Raw genomic sequence first — 22,993 nt, forward strand, 5'->3', positions numbered from 1 at the left:
CAGAATAGTCTTTTCCTTATGTTCTATTGAGATTTTAAGTGTCCATTTCATAACTCTAGGAGTCCTTGGTCTACAGGTTCTTAATTTATGTCTTTTCTAGCAGTCTAATTCCTCTTTCTATTATGAGTTGTAAGGCAGATTAGAAGCCTATTAAAACCCCCCATAGAGAAGAATAAAGTTCATCTAAAATTAAGATCGAGGATGACATAGCCCCATTTAAACCCACACATTAGAAAAATCAGAACTAAGACAGAATTAGAAGTCTAAGGTGTATGGCTAAATTACACAATAGAAATTCAACCACTCATGATAATTCAGTGGAGGTCAGCAATAGTTCAATTCAGCAGCAGCTTAATGGAGGAGTTTATCTCTGTTTGTAGGCCTTCTTTTAGGCTAATAAATGGCTGTAACACTGTTCACATTACCATTTCACAAGAATAGTGTTTTGGCCTCTGTTTACTCCTAGGAGACCAGCTGGACTAGTTTGACTGCCCAAGTTCTACATCAGACTGATCATCTGGTATTGGCTTCAGCTTTTGCGGTTATTCTTGTGAGTATTTTACTAATCTAGGTACTAATTAGTGTTAGCCTTGATAAGGAACCCTTAAGGTGGATTTTATCTAGGGTTCTTGGTGAAGACAAGCCAGATCCAGTTTTGCTTGAGGTTTCGACCTACATTGATCCACTCCAGCTCCTACACGGTACATACAAGGCCCTCCATGAAGGTGATCTTACAGGCAGCGTCTCATCCCCCTTTCTTATCACACACCCCTCCCCCCCCCCCCCCCTTTTTTTTCAGTTTATTATTATTTGAATATTCAGACTTCCTAGAACCCTGAAAATCAGGAACTCCATATCTTCCAACTTAGCCATCTAAATCCAGCACTTGGAGGATCATTCCAGCTCCTACACGGTACATACAAGGCCCCCCATAAGGTGATCTTACAGGCAGCGTTTCATACCCCCTTCTTATCACATACCCCTCCCCCCTCACCCCCTTTTTTTCAATTTGTTATTATCTGAATATTTTGACTTCCTAGAACCCTGAAAATCAGGAACTCCATATCTTCCAACTTAGCCATCTAAATCCAGCAGTTGGAGCCTGGAGGATCATACCCCAATATTATTACCTGCTTTCCTTCCAAGTTTCATCTCATTCTGAAACCTAAAAGTCCCCCGAACCCATCATGTAGGGATACCTCAATTTCTCCCCATGTCAAGAATCTCCGCATTATACCTTCTCTTGTTTCTATCTTAATACTTTACCAACCCATTGAAAGTCATCTTCCATTACTATTTCCTTCAACAAGAACTGCTAGTATTCCATCTAAATCTATACATCTGGTTCATACCATCCTGTAAGAACACCCTATGCAGCCTAGCTAAAAATTTCAAGAAACCCTTTCTTACACACATTGTGCTACTTTTGATGATTTGATCAAGATTTGAAAGTACAGGTTCCTTGTTGATCATTTATCGATCTAAGAGTACAACAGTTCCTTGAGTTGGGGAATGGATATAGTAGATGCCCAACTTGGAAATGATGGGATTGAAGGAATTGACAATTAGACATTTGGTGAAAGCATCAGCTAGCTGATTCTCAAATATATAGAAGATTAGTTTTTACCTGAGATTTCTTCATCCCTGCATGCACATTTTTGTGCAATTTACTGTTTCATTGGGAACTTGACAATTAGACGTTTTGTGAAAGCACTATCTAGTTGATTCTCGAATCACAATAATTTCGGTTGCAAAAATGGTAGACCTTTAGTGAAAACATCATATAGCTGGTTCTCAACAATTTCAGTCACAAAAATGGTAATTTTTTTTATTATAGATGAGAATTTTAAATTGGTTTGTTTCAGGATATGTATGATAAAGGAGGATGAGCGGTCCCCGTAAAAGGACTGTACAAAAATATATAGAAGATTAGTTTTTACCTGATATTTCTTCATCCCTGCGTGCACATTTTTGTCAAGTTTACTGTTTCATTAGGAACTGTGCATTTTTCTGGATGGACTTGAGTGCAACTTTCTTATAAGAAGAGATGTTTTTTTAAATTTATACTAAATCTATCACTGTTCATTTGGAAAAGGAAAAGATTGTCAAGTGATTGCTCTCTTGTTCTGCTGTTATTCACCATATCCCATCATCCAAAATAGAAACTCCATACTGTTTTTGAGGCATCACATTTTGCTTAGGCATATCTTTTCTGATCTCCTCTCTTTGACAAATTGTGCATTTTCATATGTTTATTGTGAAGTTAGGGCTTTGTTGAGTATTGTGAAAGAGAAGGCTTTAATCTTTCAAGGCACTGGTTTCTACTTTCTGGTGGTGTTTTTGTGAAGCTTAGAGTCCTTAAAGATTCACCATTTTAGACTTTCAAAGAATGTGTCTGTTTCTTTTTTCATGTATATATAAATCACTTAGCTAATCCTTATCTGAGCCAAATGCCTTCCCAATATCTCCTGGTTTCCACTCCCCTACCTTGGTCCTTGGGACCTACTTCTGAAACTTCTTGTATATATCTTTATGAGCAAAATGCAACTTTCAAGTTGTCATTTTCTTTTTGTTGAGATTATTTGTCAATGGACAAATGAGTATTTTTAGCATCTTTGTATTCAAGATGGGGATTTTTCTCCGGGACTCATGGTATTATTCATGCCTTATTTGGTATATTAGTGTGCTTTTTGTTTGAAGCTGGAAGTATCAGTGACTAATAACTCTAAAAGTGTAATTCATTGGAATATTGTGGCAGCATTTAAGTGCTTCTGATTTGCTCATGATTGTTGGCCAGTTGCTAGAATGAGAAAAGAGGTTTCCAAGCATGATTGAACTGGAAGTGATGCTTTAATATAATTCCTTAAGGGCCTGTTTGGTTACATGAATTCAGGGATTTGAAATGAAATGGGATTTTAAATTTATAGATTTCAAACCTAGATTCATGGTTCAAAAAATTAATTGTTTGGTTAGCCTCAAATCTATTGAAGTTCATAGAATTTTGTTGGGTTACTCCATGTGAATCCGCAAATTTCATACTAAAGGTGGAATCCATGGATTTCACCCAATACCCAAGAATGGCTTAATTCACGTTTTTAGGCAAAAAAGTGAAACCCCTGGATTCCATGAATCCAGGGATGTTTTACAACCAAATAGGTATAAATATCCAATTCATGAATCTAGGGATTTGAAATCTCTGGATTTAGATAACCAAACAGGCCCTAAAATAAGAGTTTAACTTCCTTGTTCTATGTAATCCTTTATATATGCAATTTATAAAGAAAAAATTCTGTGCAATCCTGCTCTTTTCTATGTTAGATTTTTTTGGGCCGCTGGAGCTATGAGCATTAAAATCTATTTGCACATGGTTTTTAACCATTTTTAGATCTCATGCGGTTGCAAAAGTCTTCAAGGAGTTGACTCTATGACTCTATGTGTCTGCCATCAATTTTATTTTTGTTATGGCTGAACTTTTCCTTCACCATGGGTGAAGAGAACCTAGCCATTATGCCAAATTACCTTGGTAGTTGGCACTGTTCCATGAGTCCCATCCAACCATTAGAACCTGTATATGAAGTGGTTCTATCTTCATGATAGGTGAAGCAAAATTTGGTCCTTTATTATGATAATATTACTTTGCATGTTTTCTGATGTACCCTGAAATGAATGAGGGCCTGTTCTTCCAAGATTTTTTAAGAGAACCAACTCATACGGGGCCTACAGAGTGTTTCTTGAAATATTGGTTATGGGATATGGGGTGAATTATGAGTGTGACCTCAATTGGATTTAAACTAGTGGCTGTGTTTCCCTGGTTTGATTAATTAGTATGGAGGAATATTAAAGATAATAGGGTTAGTTTTGGAGAAATTTAAAATGGTGGAATATCTGGTGGGATGGGGCAGGTTCTTGAGCTATGGGATGAAATGTTATGGGAATGGTGTGGAACTTAGAGGGAATGTAGGTAATGGTATAGGACATAATTCCCCAAGATTGGTTGGTTTTGTATGGCTAATTAGAAGATATTAGGGTGTTCTTATTTTTGGGGGGGGGTTTTAAGGAGTACAAAAATTGAAAAAAAATTTAATCTTGATATTGGATGACCAAAGTGAAGTCAAATTGGGTTCTAAAGTCACTAGAATTGGGGGAATGATGTACCTACAATTGGGGAATGATCATGTGGAGGTCCCTTCCCACTGATGAGAAGCTCTACTAACACCTTGATCTTAGGTAACAACACTCTATTAATTGTATTCTCAAATCTATCTTCTGTTACATGCCTGGAGCTTTATTATTAGCCTTACATGAGAAAGTCCTAGTGAAATTAGGAGTTAGAAACTAACTTTTGTAGTTGTACTCTAACATACTAATCCAAATTCAAATAGGATTCTTATAACAAAACTTAAAAGGACTCTTTCCCTTATCCTAAACTAAACATGAAATAAAATTAACCATGACAAAGACTATTCTGCCCTTAAGTTGGGCAGAATTTACATAATTATACCACTTACTTTTTCCACCCTATCTGCTGGGCTTCTGTTTGTTTCCTCCAAAAGCTAAAGACGGCCTTGGGTTTTGTAGGATTTGCAATCTCAACCAAGCATGACTTAATTTGGGTCGAGTGGGTATATGCTTTCCTCTTGAGATCTAACTCCGTATGGAATGCCTCTCTTCCCTCTAACCTTTCTGGATTTGGAGGGAACTCCTCCTCCAAATGCCTCTTGCCCTTTCTATCACTACCACCATGATTGCCGATGGTACCTCCACCTCCTTTTGGCTTGACCTTTAGCACCTTTGGGCATTCTTTACAATCTCCTGGGCCTGTGCCAGGTTTATGCGACCCGCATCCAAAAATCCACTATTCTTTCTGAGTTCATCTCTCAAAATTTTTGGGCCCCTCCCTCCCCCTACCCCTCGAGTCTCACTTATGTATGGTCTAACCTTCTACGGTTTCACCATACCCCCATGACTGTACCATCTGGATGCCCTCCCCTATAGGCTCCTCCACCTCCCCGTTGCTTGGAACCTTACCTGCTTTCTTGGTAATCAGGTTATATGGTACCCTTTGGTTTGGTTCAAGGTCCAAATCCCCGCCATTCTCTCACTATGTGGCGAACCCTCAACTTTGCCTCCCTACCCAATCCTTCCTCATCCTCAGACACCTATTTGTTAACCCCAACTGCATCCTTTGTTGAAATGGCCTTGAAGATGTTAGCCATCTCTTTTTCTCCTGCTGTTTCTCCCGCTCTATTTGTGGGAAAACCATCGTCTCCATTTGACCCCACTGTAGATGCTCCACTGGGTTCCATAGGGACTGACTGGTCTTGGGTTTTCAGATCCTACATAGGCACATTTATTTGTGATTTGGTTGGTAAATTGGTGCTTGGGGTTACAATTTCTCATATTTGGTGGGAAAGGAACCTTGGGAGATGGACGTCCAACTCTAGATCTTTGGACTTGATTTGGAAAACCATCTGCTTTGGTGTCTCTGCTAGACTCAAAATGCTCCCCCATCCCCTAATAATAGATACCCCAAGGAACAGGTTGATTATTGTTACAAGGGGTTTGGTTCTCATTTATTACCGGCTAGTCGGTTGTAGACTTGTAGCCCAGTTTGGTCTCCCCTAGGTTCAGGTTCTGTTGTTCCTAGGGCTTTGCTTCGTCTTTCCTTCTTGTACATTCTCTCTTGCTCTCTTTAAGGTCTTTTGGTAATGAGCTTCTTTATTAATCCCCTAAAAAAATAAAAAATAAAATGAAAACCTATATTCGTATTGCCCTAAACACTGAACTTATGTGCCCATAGAATTGGTCCATGACCACATAAACCTGCTGAACAAAAGTCCAACACCCATATCTACCAATCCTAAGTTGATTTTAAAGGAAAACTGACCAATTTGGTGCCAGACCTTCATCTTCTTCTTTACCTGATGCTATCTGTTTGAAATGATTTTTATTTTATTATTCATATGAATTTGCATTGGATTGGCAGACTGGAAAAGCTTACAGCGGATGCTCTTGAAGAAAAGGAGCTTCTTACTACAGTACAAATGGAATCAGCAGAACTAAAACGACAGAATGAAACATTATTGAAGGTTAGAACATGAAGCAGTTTTATGCTTCCTTTGAATTCATCTTTTGAGAGCAGAGCTTATTCTCGTATCAGATTCTTCCCTGCTTCAGGATGGCAATTATCAATCCCCCCACAACTAATACATCTAGTATAGGCTTTGGAAATTGGCCCCTTTTCCCAATTGTCGAATGGGATCTTGGCCCGCAGATCTGATGCCTAGTGTATTTTTTTTAGTCACAGCCTAAATCTGTCTAACCCACCTGATCATCAAATGATGTAGATTAATATTTGGGCCAGGCATGTAGCCCCATGACACTACATCTCTGCCCACCTTTAACTTCAAAGTACCTCTGGTTCCACCTGTATCCTCACTAATGTATTTCTGCTTCTTGATGAAATAATCTTTTATTGCTTCTTTCCTGAGGATCCTGAACAATCTTGGATGGCCCGCTGAATGATCTGGTGCAGTATCAGCCCTGGTGATCTGTATCGATCTTTAAGCCTTGATTTTATCATAGGATCTCATCCAGATATCACATATAAAGTAGGATTTGAGGGGGCAGAATCTGAGCTAGTCTGGACTCTGGACATCAAGTGGGCTCTAATATGATCCAGAAAAGTTTGACTTTTTTATTATTTTTTCCCTTCCCATTTGTCTTTAGTTACATCTTGTGGACTCAGGTAGTGGATAAGTTTTATGAGATCCGACAAAGCAATCTCGGGGAATCCAAGGATCACGATTGGAATGATAAATGTGCATGTCTTTTGGAAGACACTGCAGACATGTGGAGACTCGATGCTGATAGTGAAACATCTACTTCCAAATATATTGTAAGATTAGAAATCACTAGCTGTTTGTTTTCGTTCGTATTCCTGAACCCTTTTGTCTTGTCCTTCAGTGAAGTTAATACCTTTTTTTTTCTGGGAAATTATATTTTCTTTTCAGTTACTCCTTGTTAAAGTATGCTTTGCAAGACATTCTTATATATTGTTATTGGGTTGAGTGCTGTTTCTATTGGTTAAATAATTAAATTGTTATGAGTTATAATTAGCTTAAAACGCTTTTTCTATTGGCATGCCTTGGCATTGCTGTAGGCTGTAATTGCAATTAATGTTATAAATTCTGTGATACCACTGATTATGGAAAATTTCTTTTGGGGGTAAATTGAATGGCAAGAACTTGCTGATCTTTGTAATTGTATTCTTTATTTATTATCTTTGGGAATACCAGAGGTGCCCTAGCTTGAAAAGTAATGTTTGGGGTGCCATTTGAATTAATTGTACCCCATAATGTTTAAATTTCCAAGTTCACTGTAGTCTGCTATCAAGGTTTCATCTCTCAACTCCAACTTCACTTCTTTTCGGTCCTGACCCTAATGGCCACTGTCACCGTCAACGGCCTTACCCTCTGCAACACCACTCTTTGTCACCCCACCCTCTGCCCATGCCTATGCTCATGCTGATACCCAGCAATATTCTTGAATTTCAGTTTCCATGGAGAGGCAATCCAATGTAGTCAGGTCCCTTGATGATACCGTGTGAGATCCTATAAATGACATGTGATCACCGTCTCCTTCTCCCCAGTTAACATGTTGAACTTCCCAGAATAACAGAGTGAAGAAAGATAAATATCTGGTATGGGGGGTGGGGCGTTAAGCATTTGGTAATGGTCTTTTCAAAGTTCCGAGAATCATTTTTTGGCTTTCTTAACAAACAACGGTGGTCCAAGCACAATTTTGACCGTTTGGTAAAATTTGTGCTGAGAAGAGAAAAGGTGGATAGGTCATTTTAACAAGCTTCTTACGGGAGAAGGTAGAGATTCCCCCCTTCTTCTTCTTCTTATGAAGGTAGGAAGGAGTTAGAAGTTGTGTGTGAATGAAATATGGGTTGAGTGCATGGTCTCGCCACTCAGAAATACCGAGATCTCGACCGAGATGGCGAGATCTCGGTCGAGATATGCCAAAAAATTGGCGGTAGTCTCGGTAGCCCATCTCGGTGAGTTTTAGGGCTCTGGTTGGGCTGAAACTTGGTATTTAGCCTATTTAAGGCCTTTTGAACACATTGGTGGCCTTAGATTTGTGAGAAAATAACCCTAACTATGTCTCCTACGTCGACCCTATGTGTAAAACCGAAATTCTGTGAAATGCAAAGTTAGAGTCTTAGAGAATAGAGATTATAGATATAGAGTTAGAGTCTTAGAGAGTTAGAGACAACATGTAATGTAATTATGTAAAGATATCAAGTAATTCAAGACTTCAAGTTAATGAGTTAGCATTTATCAACCATCAAGTATCAAATACAAATATACAATAACATTACACATCAAGTATTCAAGAATCAAGTCAACAAGTGATCAAAGTTCAAACTTCAAACTATCAAAGATTCAAAGTAATAAATTGTTAAACACTTAAATGTCTTCAAAATTTTACAACCATAACTCCATAAGAATTAAGAAGATTACAACTTACAACTTACAAGTTACAAGACTAAGAGTATCACTCAACATTCCGCATCAATTGATTCTGAACGGTGGCCACATATGACTCCCAAGTCAATTGATCAACGAAGTATGTCACATATCGGTTTATATGATCATTATATGTTTGCATGTCGAAATCTTGGAGGAATAGCGATGCAGGATAACCGTCAATCGTGGGTGAAAGAGCCATTGTTGTTGTTGTTGTTCATATAGTTGTTGAGTATTTGGGTACGGGTTTCTAAACCACTCATTTAACAACCCACCTTCACTCCCATATGCATACTCTCCAGGTGAAGGGTCTTGAGGAATAGTATGACCTCCATAAGAAGAATACCCACTGTAATCTGACCCGGTACTGTGATCCCCGTATTGGTACCCCGATGACAGGCTCTGCTGTTGTGAATCACTCTGATCTAGGCTCATGCTTCCCATGTTCAATTCAAGATCATGCATGCTCGCATCATCATTCGGTTGCCCCTGCCCTTGCTTTGATCTGCTCTTCCGACTCCTACTATAAGTCCGAGAGATAGGGGAACTGTGGCTCACATGTGTCGGATGACTCGGACCTGGTGGAGGTGAGTTAGGTGACTCCCTTTGTTGACGCTGACTTCCACCAGAAACACGACCAGCCTGACTGCCTCCATGACTCGAACTCGATGTCTGAGTTGGGCCACTTGGCCGTCTGGTATGAGTGGTATCATCGGCACCATCATCTGAATCCCCACTACTAGTTGTCACCTCAGTTGTTTGAAGTCGACCAGGTGGCTCCACAAATGGTACAGCTGATCCTTCTGATGCCGCTACAGCAGCCTGACCCTCATCAGAAGATAGGTGCTCAGCCACAGCATCTGGGCCCACAGCAGCAGCAATGGTAGGATCAGGTTGCCCTTTTGGCCCATCCAGCACTGGGCCACCTCGATCCCTAACCCACTGATATATGACATCATCTTCCTCATCTTCTGCGGGGGGCTCGTGGAATATATCAGTCAACTCAATCGGTTCACGATTGTCGTCATCTATATTATCTTGTATGTGCCCTACTCTCAATCTCATGTTGTAATGCACATACACCAAGTTCTCGAGCCTCTTACTCCCCAATTTGTTCCGTACCTTACTATGGATGAGCGAGAAGGTGCTCCAGTTCCTCTCGCAACCAGAGGATGAGCAAGTCTGTGAGAGTACTTTAATTGCTATGTCCTTGAGATTTGGCGCACTAATTCCATATAGAAACCACCAGTCAGCTGCATAACCAAAAATAAGAATGCATTAGGCAAACAAATATTTATATTTATATAACTTATCAGTTATCATTTATAAAGTTATAGACTTATAGTCTATAGACTTATAGACTTAATGACTTATAGAGTAGTGAACTATTTACCAGGATCAGTTTTTTTCCTAGTTGCAAGCTGAGAAGGCTTTCCAAAACTCCCAGAGGCATCCCTGAACTCCCTGATTTGTACACCAATTCTTCAATTATTGTATTATGTATATGCTTAATGGCTAATGCACTAATGCAAGAAGTTGAAGAAACAATTGAATAAGTTCTCACCTCTCCATTAATTGTCCCTTGCATGATGGGATTTGACACAAGCTTCTCCACCACCTCTTGCACCTGATCATCAACTTTACATCAAGCCCCGGATCATTCTTGTAATGGTACTTTGGGTTGAGGTAGTAAGCTTGCATTGTGGAAATAAAAAATTTGGTTAGTGACTTAGTGATTTGGTTGTTTACTAACTTACTTGTTTATAAATTATAAGTTATAAGTTATAACAAATAAAGAATTTAAATTAAAGTATACAACAAAAACTTAAAGACTTAAAAGTGACTCACCAGCCAAGTGCAAAGGATGCATCAAGTGCATCTCCCATCTATGATCGATGATCCTCTCCTAGGATTTGAAGGTGCTAGGGGCAGCAGCTCTAACCAACTCTTTCATTTGCTGGAGGGGCTGTATATGTGGGGCATTGTGGGCTTCTTCTCCGAATCCACCATCCTTAAAACAAACACAATAGGCTCTATAATGCCCAGTGCCCTATTCAGCTGCCTCCAAAAGGAATCATCAGCAATGGTTTGTTGGGCTAGTACTGCATCAGGATGGCTAGATCCACGCCAACCAAACCACTTCTCACTTGCAAACATGTGTCGAAGACCCACCACTTTCTTCTGGAAGCTTTTCAGAGCTACATAGTTGGTGGCGAATCTAGTCAATCCAGGTCTGACTAGATCACCCTTACAGTGGTTCCTCATCATCTTCAGCACATAACCATGGTTATAAATAAAATTACTTACCCTTTTAGCCCTGTCAACCACAATACTGATTGACTTTCTTTTCCCCAAGTCCTTCAACATAAGATCAATCGAATGAGCAGCACATGGTGTCCAAAAGAGGTGGATCCTGCTACTCTTCTTCCTCATCAACATTTCACCAGCTTTTTTTAAGTTTGCACCATTATCTGTGACAATTTGGACAACATTCTTTGGCCCTACCTCGAGGACCACCTCCCTAAGAAGCTTGTAAAGGTAATCAGCATCTTTGATCTTATCTGAGGCATCCACTGACTTAAGGAAGGATGTCTTTCCATTGCAGCTCACCATGAAATTAATGATGGACTGTCTAGTAGGACCAGTCCATCCATCAGCCATAACAGTAACACCATATGTACTCCATTGTTCTTTTAATGATTCAATGTATTCATCCACCTCCTGCTTTGCCTTGGGTAAATATTTATTCATTACTTCCCAAGCTGTTGGGCCTTTAACCCCTACACCTGCCCTAGCAACTGCATTGATCATCCCCTGATAGTATGGTGTTTTGGCTACATTGGGTGCAATGTTGTTATAGAGCATGAATTTGCTGATTGATAACCTAGCTTCCTCCTCCCTACTGCCTTCTCTACCTCCAGCAAACATATAGGGAATGCTTCTTTGATAGATGTCTTGTTGGTTGAAGAGGGAGGGGTCTTGGTCAAATGTGGAATCATAATGTGTAGTCTTCCTCCTCCTCCTTTCGGTCCTCTCAGTCTCAGTTCCCTGAAAACAATGTCTAGGTGGCATGGATGCCCCTGACCCCGAACCACCTGCTCCCCTTGTTTGTTCATATTGCCTCACACTATCAGCATGTAAGGACTGTCTGCTAGCTTCCATTGCAGCCTTCATCTGTCTCCATTCGGCTCGTGACTCAATACCCATAACCCTCCTCCTCTCTTCATCATCGCTTGATTCCTCATCAATATCAAGAGTAGGTCTAGATAGCACTATATCCTCAAATTCCCTTTGCTTTTGTGCCATCTCTTCCTTTTTTTGTTTCCCTCCCCTTAAAGTTGCTGCAATTGTTTTTTGGCCTTCATAAAGAACCCTGGGACACTTGGCAACATCTTTATAACCACCAGCCAAATGTTGCTTTAATCTGGTTGAACCACCAGAATTCAAAGTCTTGAGGCAATACTTGCATCGGGATTTCTTCTTGTCAGCAGTCAGTGGATCCCCATGTTGCCAAGCAATGTCCTGAGTCCCACTACCAGTGCCGCCACTCCCACTAGTTGCCATTTAAGATTCAAATGTACAGCACTGAAAGTCTGAAATACATACATGAATCATGAATATTCCCAAATAATCATTAGAATAATTTTTAGATACATAAAAACATGTAAAAACAATTTATAAAACAACAAAACACACACTTTGTTTTAAGATAACATATATACACTGCTCAAACAAACATGTTAGTATTTTTAAAATAAACTACATAATATGAGCATCATTTTAAAAAAAAAACAAATAAATTTTTAATAACATATTATTTTTTATAATTATTTTATGTAAAAATAATTTATAAAACAACAAAACACACACTTTGTTCTAAGATAACATATATACAATGCTCAATAAGACATGTTTGTATTTTTAAAATAAACTACATAATATAAGCATCATTTAAAAAAAAAACAGATAATTTTTTAATAAAATATTATTTTTCATAATTATTTTATTTAATTATTTAAATAAAAAAAATACAGCAAGCATGATAATCAAAATATTAATACATGAGATTGTAGCCCTCTAAATGTAGTTTAACATAAATAATAATCACATTCATATCATAAGTATTTATTTATAATCTTTAATTTTAATTTTTTAGATAATATATTTTTTAAATACGAAAATTCAAAAAAAAATTAATAACAGAAAATTAAATTTTTTTCCATGAAAGTGTAGATCTAAGCTTGAACATCAACATATATTTATATCACACTCATACAATCATTGTAGAACCTTGTATTTGAAAAAAAATCAAATTTGGGGGAAAATCTTACATTTCTTGAAGATCCCTTGAAATATGCTTGAATCACTACAAATATGCTTCAATTTGTTGTTGTAGATGAGTTGATGATGTTGCTAGGTTGAATCCCCAACAAATTCCGGCCAAATTCCAGCCAAAAATGAAGTTTTCCTGCCAAATATGGGCTTCCAGCTCGAGAGAGGCTCGAGAGAGGCTCGAGAGAGGCGAGAGATGCCTCTCTCGAGCGAGACAGGGGCTTTAAAAAGCCCCTAAAGCAGCCAAAAAAGTCCCGTTGGCGAGATCTCGAGCGAGATCTGCAATCTCGCAGATCTCGCCTTTCTAAAAAGGCGAGATATCTCGCGAGATCTCCCACCATGGTTGAGTGTCCCTTTTTGTGCGTAATTTAGAGACGTGCTTTTGTTTTTGAGAACGATGAAACAATTCAAAGTTGTTTTGCAAAACGCCTCCTTAGACACGAAAATTGGACCGGTTCGTTTCGTAAAAAGGAAAGAACGATCCATTTTACCAAATAATTTTTGACGTTTTGAGAATGAAAGAACGCCTAAGACTATTCCTTGGCTTGTTACCAAGCATGCCTTAAGAGTTCATTCTTGGGAAAAAGAAGAATGGCAGATTAAAAATGGCATATTAACAAAACTTCTCCTTTCCAAGAGTGAGTGAAAGAAAGAATGATAATAATAGTTGGAATCTTAGTTTTTGCAGTGACATTAAAGAAAAGTATAAATGGAGGAAATTTGCCACTTACATGAGTTTTAAAGAAGCATGAACAGAAAGTTTGCTTTTCAGATATAATAATAAGAATGCAGTTATGTAATGAAAAAGAAAATCAGTAGGTAAAAAATGGGGAATTCAGCTTTCTTTCAAGTGTGAGTTAATAATGTGAAAGCGATTTGAGTTCCCATACTTGAACATATTGGTTCAAGTCAAGATGCAGTTGTTGCTCTGTTATGAATTATTGTCAAATTAGATAAAAATTCTAGCTTCTTTTATTTTTATTTTTAAATTCCCTTAAAGAGATTTGAATAACAATGGAGAACAACAAAAGCTATCAAATTGGGAAGCAAATCAAACAGATTACGTCGGATCAACTGGGCCAGATTTCCCCAGTATATGAATGGGTGGACTAAAAACTTGTCTTCTCATGGCCCTGCATAGGATGTAACCTCACGTGAATGAGACCAGTTCTTCCAAGATCTTTAGATGAACAGCAGTAAGGCAATCAGGATTTCATGAGATTTTGGTGAGGACTGATTAAAGCTTCTCTTTAGGGTCAAACAGAGTTCTAAAACAGATGTGAGCTCTGAAATTAAGTCCTCTGTTTCATACCTGTTTGTATAACTGAATGCTGGATTTGGCCCCCCAAGAATCTGTAATTAGGGTTAGGGCTTGCCGGAACTAGGGTCAATTGAATCACGTTGCTGTTTAGGGCTAAACCAGAATTCTGACTTCTGAAATTGAACTCTCAAATTAAGCCCTTCGTTTCTGATTTATAAAACTGAACAGATTTCCCAATTTTATTCCTTGTTTCTGACTTGCCGGTATGTCGGATTGCTACCTGAACCTCTCAAATCTAGAAAGTTAGGGTTAGGGTAAGGGGTACTTGAGTTGGTCGCTGTTTTGGATTTTTTAGAGCTCTTGATTATATTGCCCGTTTCTGACTTGTTGGTATGACAGTTAATGACGTGAACCTCTTAAATCTGGAAATCAAGGTTAGGGTTTAAAGGGGACTCGAGTTGGCCTCTGTTTTCGGCATTCTAGAGCTCTTGGGTGGGCTGTAGTGGGGACTGATTAGGTGATATTAACTGTTTCCAGGTGCAGCAGAAGGCCTAGGATTACTTTTCCCAAACCCCTACGGCCCCTAATCAATCCAGGGGTATTTTGGTCATTTTGGCAATTTTCGTGGAGTCCAAGGGTAGGGGGTCACTGGGTTCAGCTTGTTATTAGGACCCTAGATCTACTTTTTTTTTGATTTGGGTAATTATTCTGTGAGTTATTGAAGAGTCCTTGTTAGGGTATGACTTCTAGGTTGGGTGGGTGTCCTCTAGTTTCAGTCTGCTTCTTGTTAGGATTCCATATCTACTCATAGATTCCAAATGGGATCCTTCTAGAGTGAATTAGAACTTAATTCCCTTTGAGTTGCAATACAATAAAATGATAGATCACATTACTTTGTACATACTCAACACCAAGGTTGTCAAAGCGTCCGCCTAAGTGTGCCTAGGCGGCTGCCTTGGCCCATTTTTGGGTCAAGGCAATTTGGCGTTGCCTTATTGCCTAGGTGACGCTCTGTCACCTTGGTTTTTGTTGCCCTCTGTTGCCTAGCATTGCCTTGAAAACCATGCAACACCATAGAATGATAGATTGAATCGTCTTATAGGAGAAAATCCAATGTAGGAAAAAAAAATCCCTTATCCTTTCCTTTGGTCTCACTGTTAAACTAGCGTAAGGTGCTTTTATGTGGTTGGCTTATGGAATATTTACAATAATCCCCTTGTGTACAAAGACTTTTTGTATTTATTGGAAGAAATTCATGCCATTCGATCTGGATCTCTGGGAGTTCAGATGCTTCTGGATTGATTTCATTGGAGTTATTTATATCAAACATCTACAAATTTATTATATGTTCCCATAGGCATAAGTTGAACTTCTTGACATCCATGCAACAAGTCAGTAATGTGGTTCATTCAAATAAAGTTGTTATATCCTTCATTTCCTTATAAACCACTATTGTTGCATTGGTCATTTCTTATTTAGCACCATGGTTCATGTGGTGGACATTAAACAACATCTTCATGACTGGAAGAAATTAACTAGATTTAGGTCCATTCTTTTAATGTTCTCTTTTCTGTAACTTATATGGCTTGCCATTTTTCCTTTAAAAAAAATTAAAAGTAAATATCATACAGGGCTCTTTGGAAGAGGAGCTGGAGATGTTTCGAAATTCAGTACACCATCTTCAAAACAAGCTCCACGTGGTAAAAAAAAAAACTTATTTCCTAAGCTAAGCGAACTTTGTTTCAAGTCAGAAATTCTTTCCTTGCTAGCTAATCCACGTTGAGTTTCACTATGGGCTTCATAGGGACTGGAGATTGAAAACCATTTAAAGAAGAAAGTTTCTGAGTTGGAAAAGAAGAGGGTATGAACAGCTCTTTTGTCTTGAATTTGAGACTTATTTTTCTTACTTTTGCTATCTATGAACAGAAATAAAATCCTTTTTCCTCGTTCTTTTGAATCTTGATGATTTAAAATGCAGATTTCTTCAGATGATTTGATCAGGAATAGGATATCAGAATTGCGTAAGTGCCATTCTCAGCTTAAACGTGAGGTAATGGATTTAGTTGAGGAAGGAAAAGCTCGGGTTGGATCAGTGCTTGATGCTGTTGAAGAAAGTAAGAGACAGCTTCATATGGGTGAGTCACAAAATTTTGAGCCCCTCGTGAGAGACGAAAGGTTCAATGACATTGAATGTCTAGATGTTCATGTAACCACTGATGCTGGACATAGTGCAATATGTGAGGTTTGTTACTAGAGACCCCATCTTTCATGTTGCTTTTCCTGCATTCTTTCAATAGCAGAATATTTCATCTGTCCCTAATTTCATTTGCATATTGCTATTATTTGGGTTCGCTAGCATCTTAGCAATGTTAAACACTCAGGGGAGAGTTTTGTTTATAGCTATGTTCATATCATGCTGTGATGATTATCATTCAAACCATTCAAGTGTCAAGGATTGGGATGTGTACTGGACAAGTGCTGTAGTGTCACGTTTCATGAATTTATCAAATCTGTTTGTTTGCATCCTCTTTTTTGTCATTTTGTCCTTTTGAAAAATGTTGTCAGAATCTGTTATTCACTGCTAAAATGAAATCACAAAGAAACACTTGTAATATCCACAAGACAGTAAGATACCACTAAACTAAGCCAAGCAATTTTAGAAATGCTATATCATAACTTGTTCCCTCCAATTCCACTTAGTGCATTTGAATTGACCTGATTTTGAACCTTTTATGTTATCAATGAAATGCTCTTCCTAACATCAACAACTGCTACACAGCCTTATCTCAACTAAATGGGGTTGGCTACGTGGACCCAATGTAGCTCAAGTGAATGAGGGCCAGAAATCCAAGACCTTATATGAATAGCAGTAGCAAGAATTAGGGTTTCAAGGGTTTAGGCTGGAACTGTTTCAGACTTTCAGGCCTTAGTTTGTTTAGGCTGGACCTGTTTCGGGCCTTAGTTTAGGGTCAAAACAGAATTATAAGTCAGGTCTGCTTTATGAGATTAGGGCCCCTTGATTGACCAGCAAGGACCACTCCTAGAGAGGTCGAAGAAAGCCTGGGGAAGCAGGCTTTTCTTGCAGCACCACCTAGAAGGCTGAGCTTCACCTAGGGCAAAGTGGTCATTTTGCCCCCTTAGTTGGAGTCCTACGGAGTCTAGTTAAGTGTAGGATAATTTTGAGAGTCCATATCTACTTTTGTTTTGTTATTTGAGTTCTTATTTGTCAAGTTATGATAGAGTCCCTGTCTAAGTAGGAGTCCTTTTAATTACTGTTTTTTTGGATGAATGAGTCCTTTTAATTATTAGCTTGGTCTAATTAGGACTCTCTGTTTGTTTGGTTCCAGTAGGTTTTCTTTATTTTAGTCTATAAATTCAAGGTCTAGGCTTGTAAACAACTCAGTCATTAATGATTAATAAAGTTGAGAAGAGAGGCTTGCAGCCAAGAGAGTGCGATGGAGTGGTGTAGGGTTTCCAAGTCTGTGGAAACCCTGCAGCACCTTGTTTGAGTGTTCTTCTTCAGCAAAATTCAACCCCTGGCAGCATTAGTCAAGTAAGCCATCACCCCTGCCCTTCTCCATCTCATATTCCCTCTCATTTCTCTCCCTTGCAGCATCTAGGTTTCCTTTCCCTAAACCCTAAAACCAATAACTTACGATGGCCTCATCTAAATCCCCTGCCCTCTTGGAAATTCCATCGCCCACTTCCCTTGACCTTCGACCTCAGTACCAGCCCGAACCCCGAACCCCTAGTTCTTCATCCCCCTTGTTACCTTCCCTAAACAACAACAATAACAACAACTATAAGCCTTGTCCCAACTAAATGGGGTTAGCTACATGGATTCTTGCCCTCCAATCAGTTCTGTTCGAGGCCATGCTAGATACAAAGCCTAAGCTATACATATCCTTTCTCACCACTTCTCGTAAGGTTATCTTAGGTCTACCCCTAGCTCTTCTAGTTCCTTCAATATGGATTATATCACTTCTCCGTACATGGGCATTTATAGGTCTCCGTTGAACGTGGTTGTGCCACCTCAAACGACTTTCTCGAAGCTTATCACTTATGGGAGCAACTCCCAGACCAACTCTAATATGATCATTATCTTATCCATCCTAGTTTTGTTCCCTTCCCTAAACCCTAGAATTAAATGTGAACTTGGAAAAACAGAAAATTCAGAATTAGTTTCCAATCAAATAGACAAATACTACCTGAGAAGCCCTTGACTGAATCTAATAAACATTACCTACTTACCCCTATGCTCTGGCAACCTCAACCACCGGGTTTAGAAGCCTTTTTCCTTAGCCGCAGGGTGTAAACAACCCTAGTTTGCTGCAGTCTTTTTGAAAGTAACCCTAGAAAACCCTTGCTGCTGAGTTTTAAGAACTCTAAATGCTGCTGAATCCTATTAAAGAGATCCTGAAATCTGGCTCTCATTTAAGTTCTATGTCTTTTAGGAGACCCAACCCTCTATTAAAGTATTAAGTGCCTATGACCTGCAACTAGAGTTTTTCTAATTTTTGGATTTTTATTTGCTGCAGCTGCTGCAGCATGCAGCGGACAGCTATGATCTCGCCACGTGTTTAAATATAGATCTAACGGCTGTGAGAGAAAACACGGGTATATATGTAAATACGATTTTTACTTTTTACACCTAAAGGTTTGCTATTTTATAAATTTACAAAAATATACCCTGACTACCAACTTTAATCTCCTCCTCCCTCCTGTGATTATCCACCAGAGAAGAACCTGGAGTTAGGAATCATAACGCCAGAAATATTTTTCCTTGCTTATAAGCTTCGAGGTGTTTATCTTCGCTTGTTTATTATATTTTTCTTTCTCTCTCTGAACCATATAGAAAACTCCTTTTTCTCAGTTTTCAGTCTGGAGTCATGGAAGCTTGGGCAATCAAGACATGCAGAAGAAGGGAAATGACCCCTTTAGTTCTCACTAGAGTTCCTTAGCTTCTTTTTTTCCAGTTGAGTCTGTGGTGGTGTTATTAACATTTTTAAGGTACTTATAGATAGAGGATCCATGTAGGGAGAAAAGGGAGACGGGGAGAGAACGAAGTGCAAAACTGCAGAAAGAGCTTTTGCTTTCCTTCTTTCTCTCCACTTCACTGATGTTTCCAGAGAGGGAGTTGGAGTCATTAGTTTCCTTTCTTCTTGTCCATATTTTGAAAGGTTTGAAGCGATTTCTTTCTCTGAACACTTGTTCTTCATGTTTTTATCCTTCCCCCTGATTTTGTGTCTCTAAGTTGAAGAATTTATCACTGGGGAATGGATCAACGTTGCCAGAGATTTTGCAAAATACTGAACGGCACCACCTTTTAATATCTCTGGCATTATGGTATTGGAACCGAGAGATTGAGACCGAATCCTTGCATCTTTTGCTAATCTCCAACTAGGGTTTACGAAATAGGGATTCAGAATCTAGTAGAGTTAGGGTTTATTTTTGTAAATGTATAAAATAGTAAACATTTAGATGTAAAAAGCAAAATTCGTATTTACATATATACCTTTTGCATCTTATTTCACAACCGTTAGATCTATATTTAAGCACGTGGTGAGATCATAGCCATTTGCTGCATGCTGCAGCAAAGAAAAATCCCTAATCTTTGTCCATCAGAATCATTCATCTTTGGAAGACATCACTACTGCACTATATCCCCTTTTTTTAATCCTAATTTACGTTTGTTTTGTGCACTGCAACTCCATTAACCTGGGGCTCCTAATTGTTCTCCAGCAGCCTAAAGTTAGAGGGATTCCAATCAAGAAATCCATTATTCCATGTTGATCCAAGTATGGATCAAATCATCTTTCCAGCCCTTCCATCATGCTTTTGGAAGTTCCCATGTAAGACCCTTAAAGACCCTGAAACAACCCGTCCCCCCAGTTTTGGTGACGGAAACCCAAAATATGTTTGTTCTGATTTGAGAGCTTGGCAGCGACCCTCAACTCAATTGAGGTTACATCACCGTCTAATGAGTTGTCTCCCTGCTCTACTTGGCCTTCAGTGCCTAATGGATTGTTCTGAGAATGGTTTGAAATCTGTCGCCATAATATATACATGATCTAATACGGAAAAAAATGAGAAATTATGTGTTGAAATTGTTGTTTATTTAAATACGGAGTTATGTGGTAGATGAATCAATACATGACTACATGAGGCAGTGAAAGCAGTCTACCAGAGGGATGTATGTGTATTCTACTGCTAGATTTAATCACTGGATTTCAAGCTTTCAGCAGGAAAAAAAATAGAAAGCTAAAATGAAAAAGTTTCCACCCAAGCTGAATATATTTTTCTGCCAAATCTTGTCTATGTTATGAATATGACTTTATAAAAGTACTCAGGGGGATTATACTCTGTGATGTTGGGGATGTAGTGAGCAGTACTCTTTCTATCTAATTAATTACTACTCTTGATGGTATTTATTTGAAATCAGATGCTCCCCCTCCCTCCCCTTCTTTTTCTCTCTTTCTGTCTGCTTCCTTCCCTCCCTCTTTGGACCAGCTTCTATGTTTTTCTTCTGATTTCTGCTGATGACCTAATTTGTCTTTTGCAGAAAAAACACCCTTTTCCTCCAAACATTGTGACCCGTGGTGACACCTCTGAGGTTCTTGTACAGGCGTTGCAAGAGAAGGTTTCATACTTTGTTTCAGCTCCTAAGTTGCTGTCCCTTGGATTTTCTGTTTTTTTTTTTTTTTTTTGGATGAGTAACTAATATATTAAAAAGAAAGAGCAAAGAAGAAATAAAGAATGGGACAAGAGGGATTTCTGTTGTTGCACCTTGTATATGCTTGTTTCTTATTTGAGTGGTTGTTTCCTCTATGTAAGGTGGCTGCATTGTTGCTTCTCTCTCAGCAAGAAGAAAGGCATTTATTGGAGAAGAATGTAAACGCAGCTCTTCAGAAGAGGATAGAAGAACTGCAGAGAAACTTATTGCAAGTAAATTGTTTGAACCATTTCCTTATTGTCTTGCTCCATGTTTCATTTGTTCATAACCTAAAATTAATCCAGGACCACCAAATGGGGGCCCAAGGGGTTTGCCAGCACCTACGGCCCTACCAAGGGGTTTACCAGCACCCTACGGCCCTACCAGCAACTCCAGTAAATTGGTTCAAATATAGGGGTATTTTGGTAATTTTGTCCATTTTTCATGATGTCTAGGTCTGGGTCCCATTGAGTCCAGTTTGTTGTTTGGACCCTAGATCATTTTTTGTTATCTTATTTGGGTCCATATTTTGGAAGTTATTGAAGAGTCGTTGTTTGTGTTAGATTCCTAGCCTGTGAAGGAGTCCAATAGAGTTGTCCTAGTCCTTCCAAGGAATCAACATCTACTCTTGGAATTCGAATTGGAGTCCTCTAGAGTAAGTTATGAAGGTTCCTTGTGCAAGTTAAAGTCCTAGCAATTAGTAGTTTGAGTTACAACTGGTTAGCTAGAGTTCTAATTGGTTTTCAACTTTGAGTCCATTTATGATTTCTTTTTAGAGGCTATAAATAAAACCTCCAACCTCTGTAATAGCATGTTGAAATTGATGAACAACATTCTGAGGTTGGAGGCAAGTAGGGTTGTGGCTTCTTGGGGGAGCCACGGCGGATTTGAGGGTTTACCTTCTTCAAGTTCGGCCATTGTTCTTCAATTTCTAGCAATTATTTAACAAGTCCAGCAGCAACCTATCATTTCCAAGTAACTAACAGCCACCCCAAACCCTTCCTAACCCCTTCCCCCTTTCTCTAGTCCACCCGCAAGCCTGCCCCTCCATTCCAGCCGTAGAAGTCACCCCCTCCCCTTGCAACTCCAAATCTAATCATTAGCCACTCCTTTCACCCCTAGATGGGTTGTACCCTTCCCTAGACACTAGTGCTACTCCTAGAATCTCCAATAAACCTTCCTCCGTCAGGTCTTAGAATTTTCTGCAATTCATCTTCAACCTTTGGAACCCTAGAACCCCAACTGCACTAAAAGCCCAATAATTCCTTACAGGATTACCATCTCCCACTCCTGTTGTACCTTTCCCCAACCCCAGTTGACTTTTCTAAGAGTCATACTCCAAGTGTGATCCCTCAAGCTATAATTTCGTCTCAGGACTTATACAGGAGCAATCCCAGCCTTCCTCCTATGCCAACTGAAGCCTTATACCCTAGTCCTAAGACCCCAAACGTATAAAATATAACCTAGAAGGCTAAAATTTACCTACAGCAAGCAGCCAAACCGTAGGAAACTTAATCCTAGACCCTAAGACTTTGGGAAGCTAAACCTAAACACAATTCCGGACCTGAAACCGAAGATACAGTAAATAACAAACTCTAAAACCTAAATCTCTTCATTCCTAACTCGGCCAAAACTTCTAAGGAATAACCCTAACCATTACCAACCCTAAACCGTACAAGCTAAACCCTAGAATTTGGTTCACATCACAAGGGCTGGTCTGGGGGTATACTTAATTGGTTAGGGAGGATGTTCACTTGAAGGCTGCTGGAATTTTGAAGTTCCCTAGGCTGCCACAAGCTTGAGATGGGGAGGGAAACCTGAAAATCACAGAATTTAAAGAGCACCACATTCAACCAAGTTGGGAGAGCATAGAACCTATGGGCTAGCTTGGCTAACAAATTTGTTTAATAAGATTATGAGCACAAGAAGAATGCTACATGACTGGAGGAGAAGCACCGTGGTTCCAATTTACAAAAATAAAGGAAACATTAAAGTTGTAATAACTGTAGAGGCCTCAAACTGATTAGTCATACTATAAAATTATGGGAGAGAGTAATTGAAACCCATTTGAGACAAGTAACCACAACTCCACAAGTATGAAGAACCAATTTGGCTTTATGCCAGGAAGATCTACAATGGAAGCTATTTACCTTA

The 22,993-nt window shown here is 39.0% G+C and overlaps 1 protein-coding gene across 2 annotated transcripts in view; it reads left to right on the top strand.

Moving 5' to 3' along the window:
• Positions 1–22,993, top strand: part of MEE13 (myosin heavy chain-like protein) — a 51,449-nt gene that overhangs the window by 11,062 nt on the left and 17,394 nt on the right. For both annotated transcript variants that reach the window (XM_089157484.1, XM_089157485.1), the window contains 7 exons: positions 5,987–6,089; positions 6,749–6,898; positions 15,759–15,827; positions 15,932–15,988; positions 16,106–16,369; positions 20,690–20,767; positions 20,962–21,072. In XM_089157484.1, coding sequence (XP_089013610.1) covers positions 5,987–6,089; positions 6,749–6,898; positions 15,759–15,827; positions 15,932–15,988; positions 16,106–16,369; positions 20,690–20,767; positions 20,962–21,072 — 832 coding nt within the window. The remainder of the gene's footprint in view (positions 1–5,986; positions 6,090–6,748; positions 6,899–15,758; positions 15,828–15,931; positions 15,989–16,105; positions 16,370–20,689; positions 20,768–20,961; positions 21,073–22,993) is intronic.

Source organism: Hakea prostrata, chromosome 5 (assembly GCF_041222555.1).
Source record: "Hakea prostrata isolate BN-2017 chromosome 5, UWA_Hpros_2, whole genome shotgun sequence".
NCBI classification, from domain to species: domain Eukaryota; kingdom Viridiplantae; phylum Streptophyta; class Magnoliopsida; order Proteales; family Proteaceae; genus Hakea; species Hakea prostrata.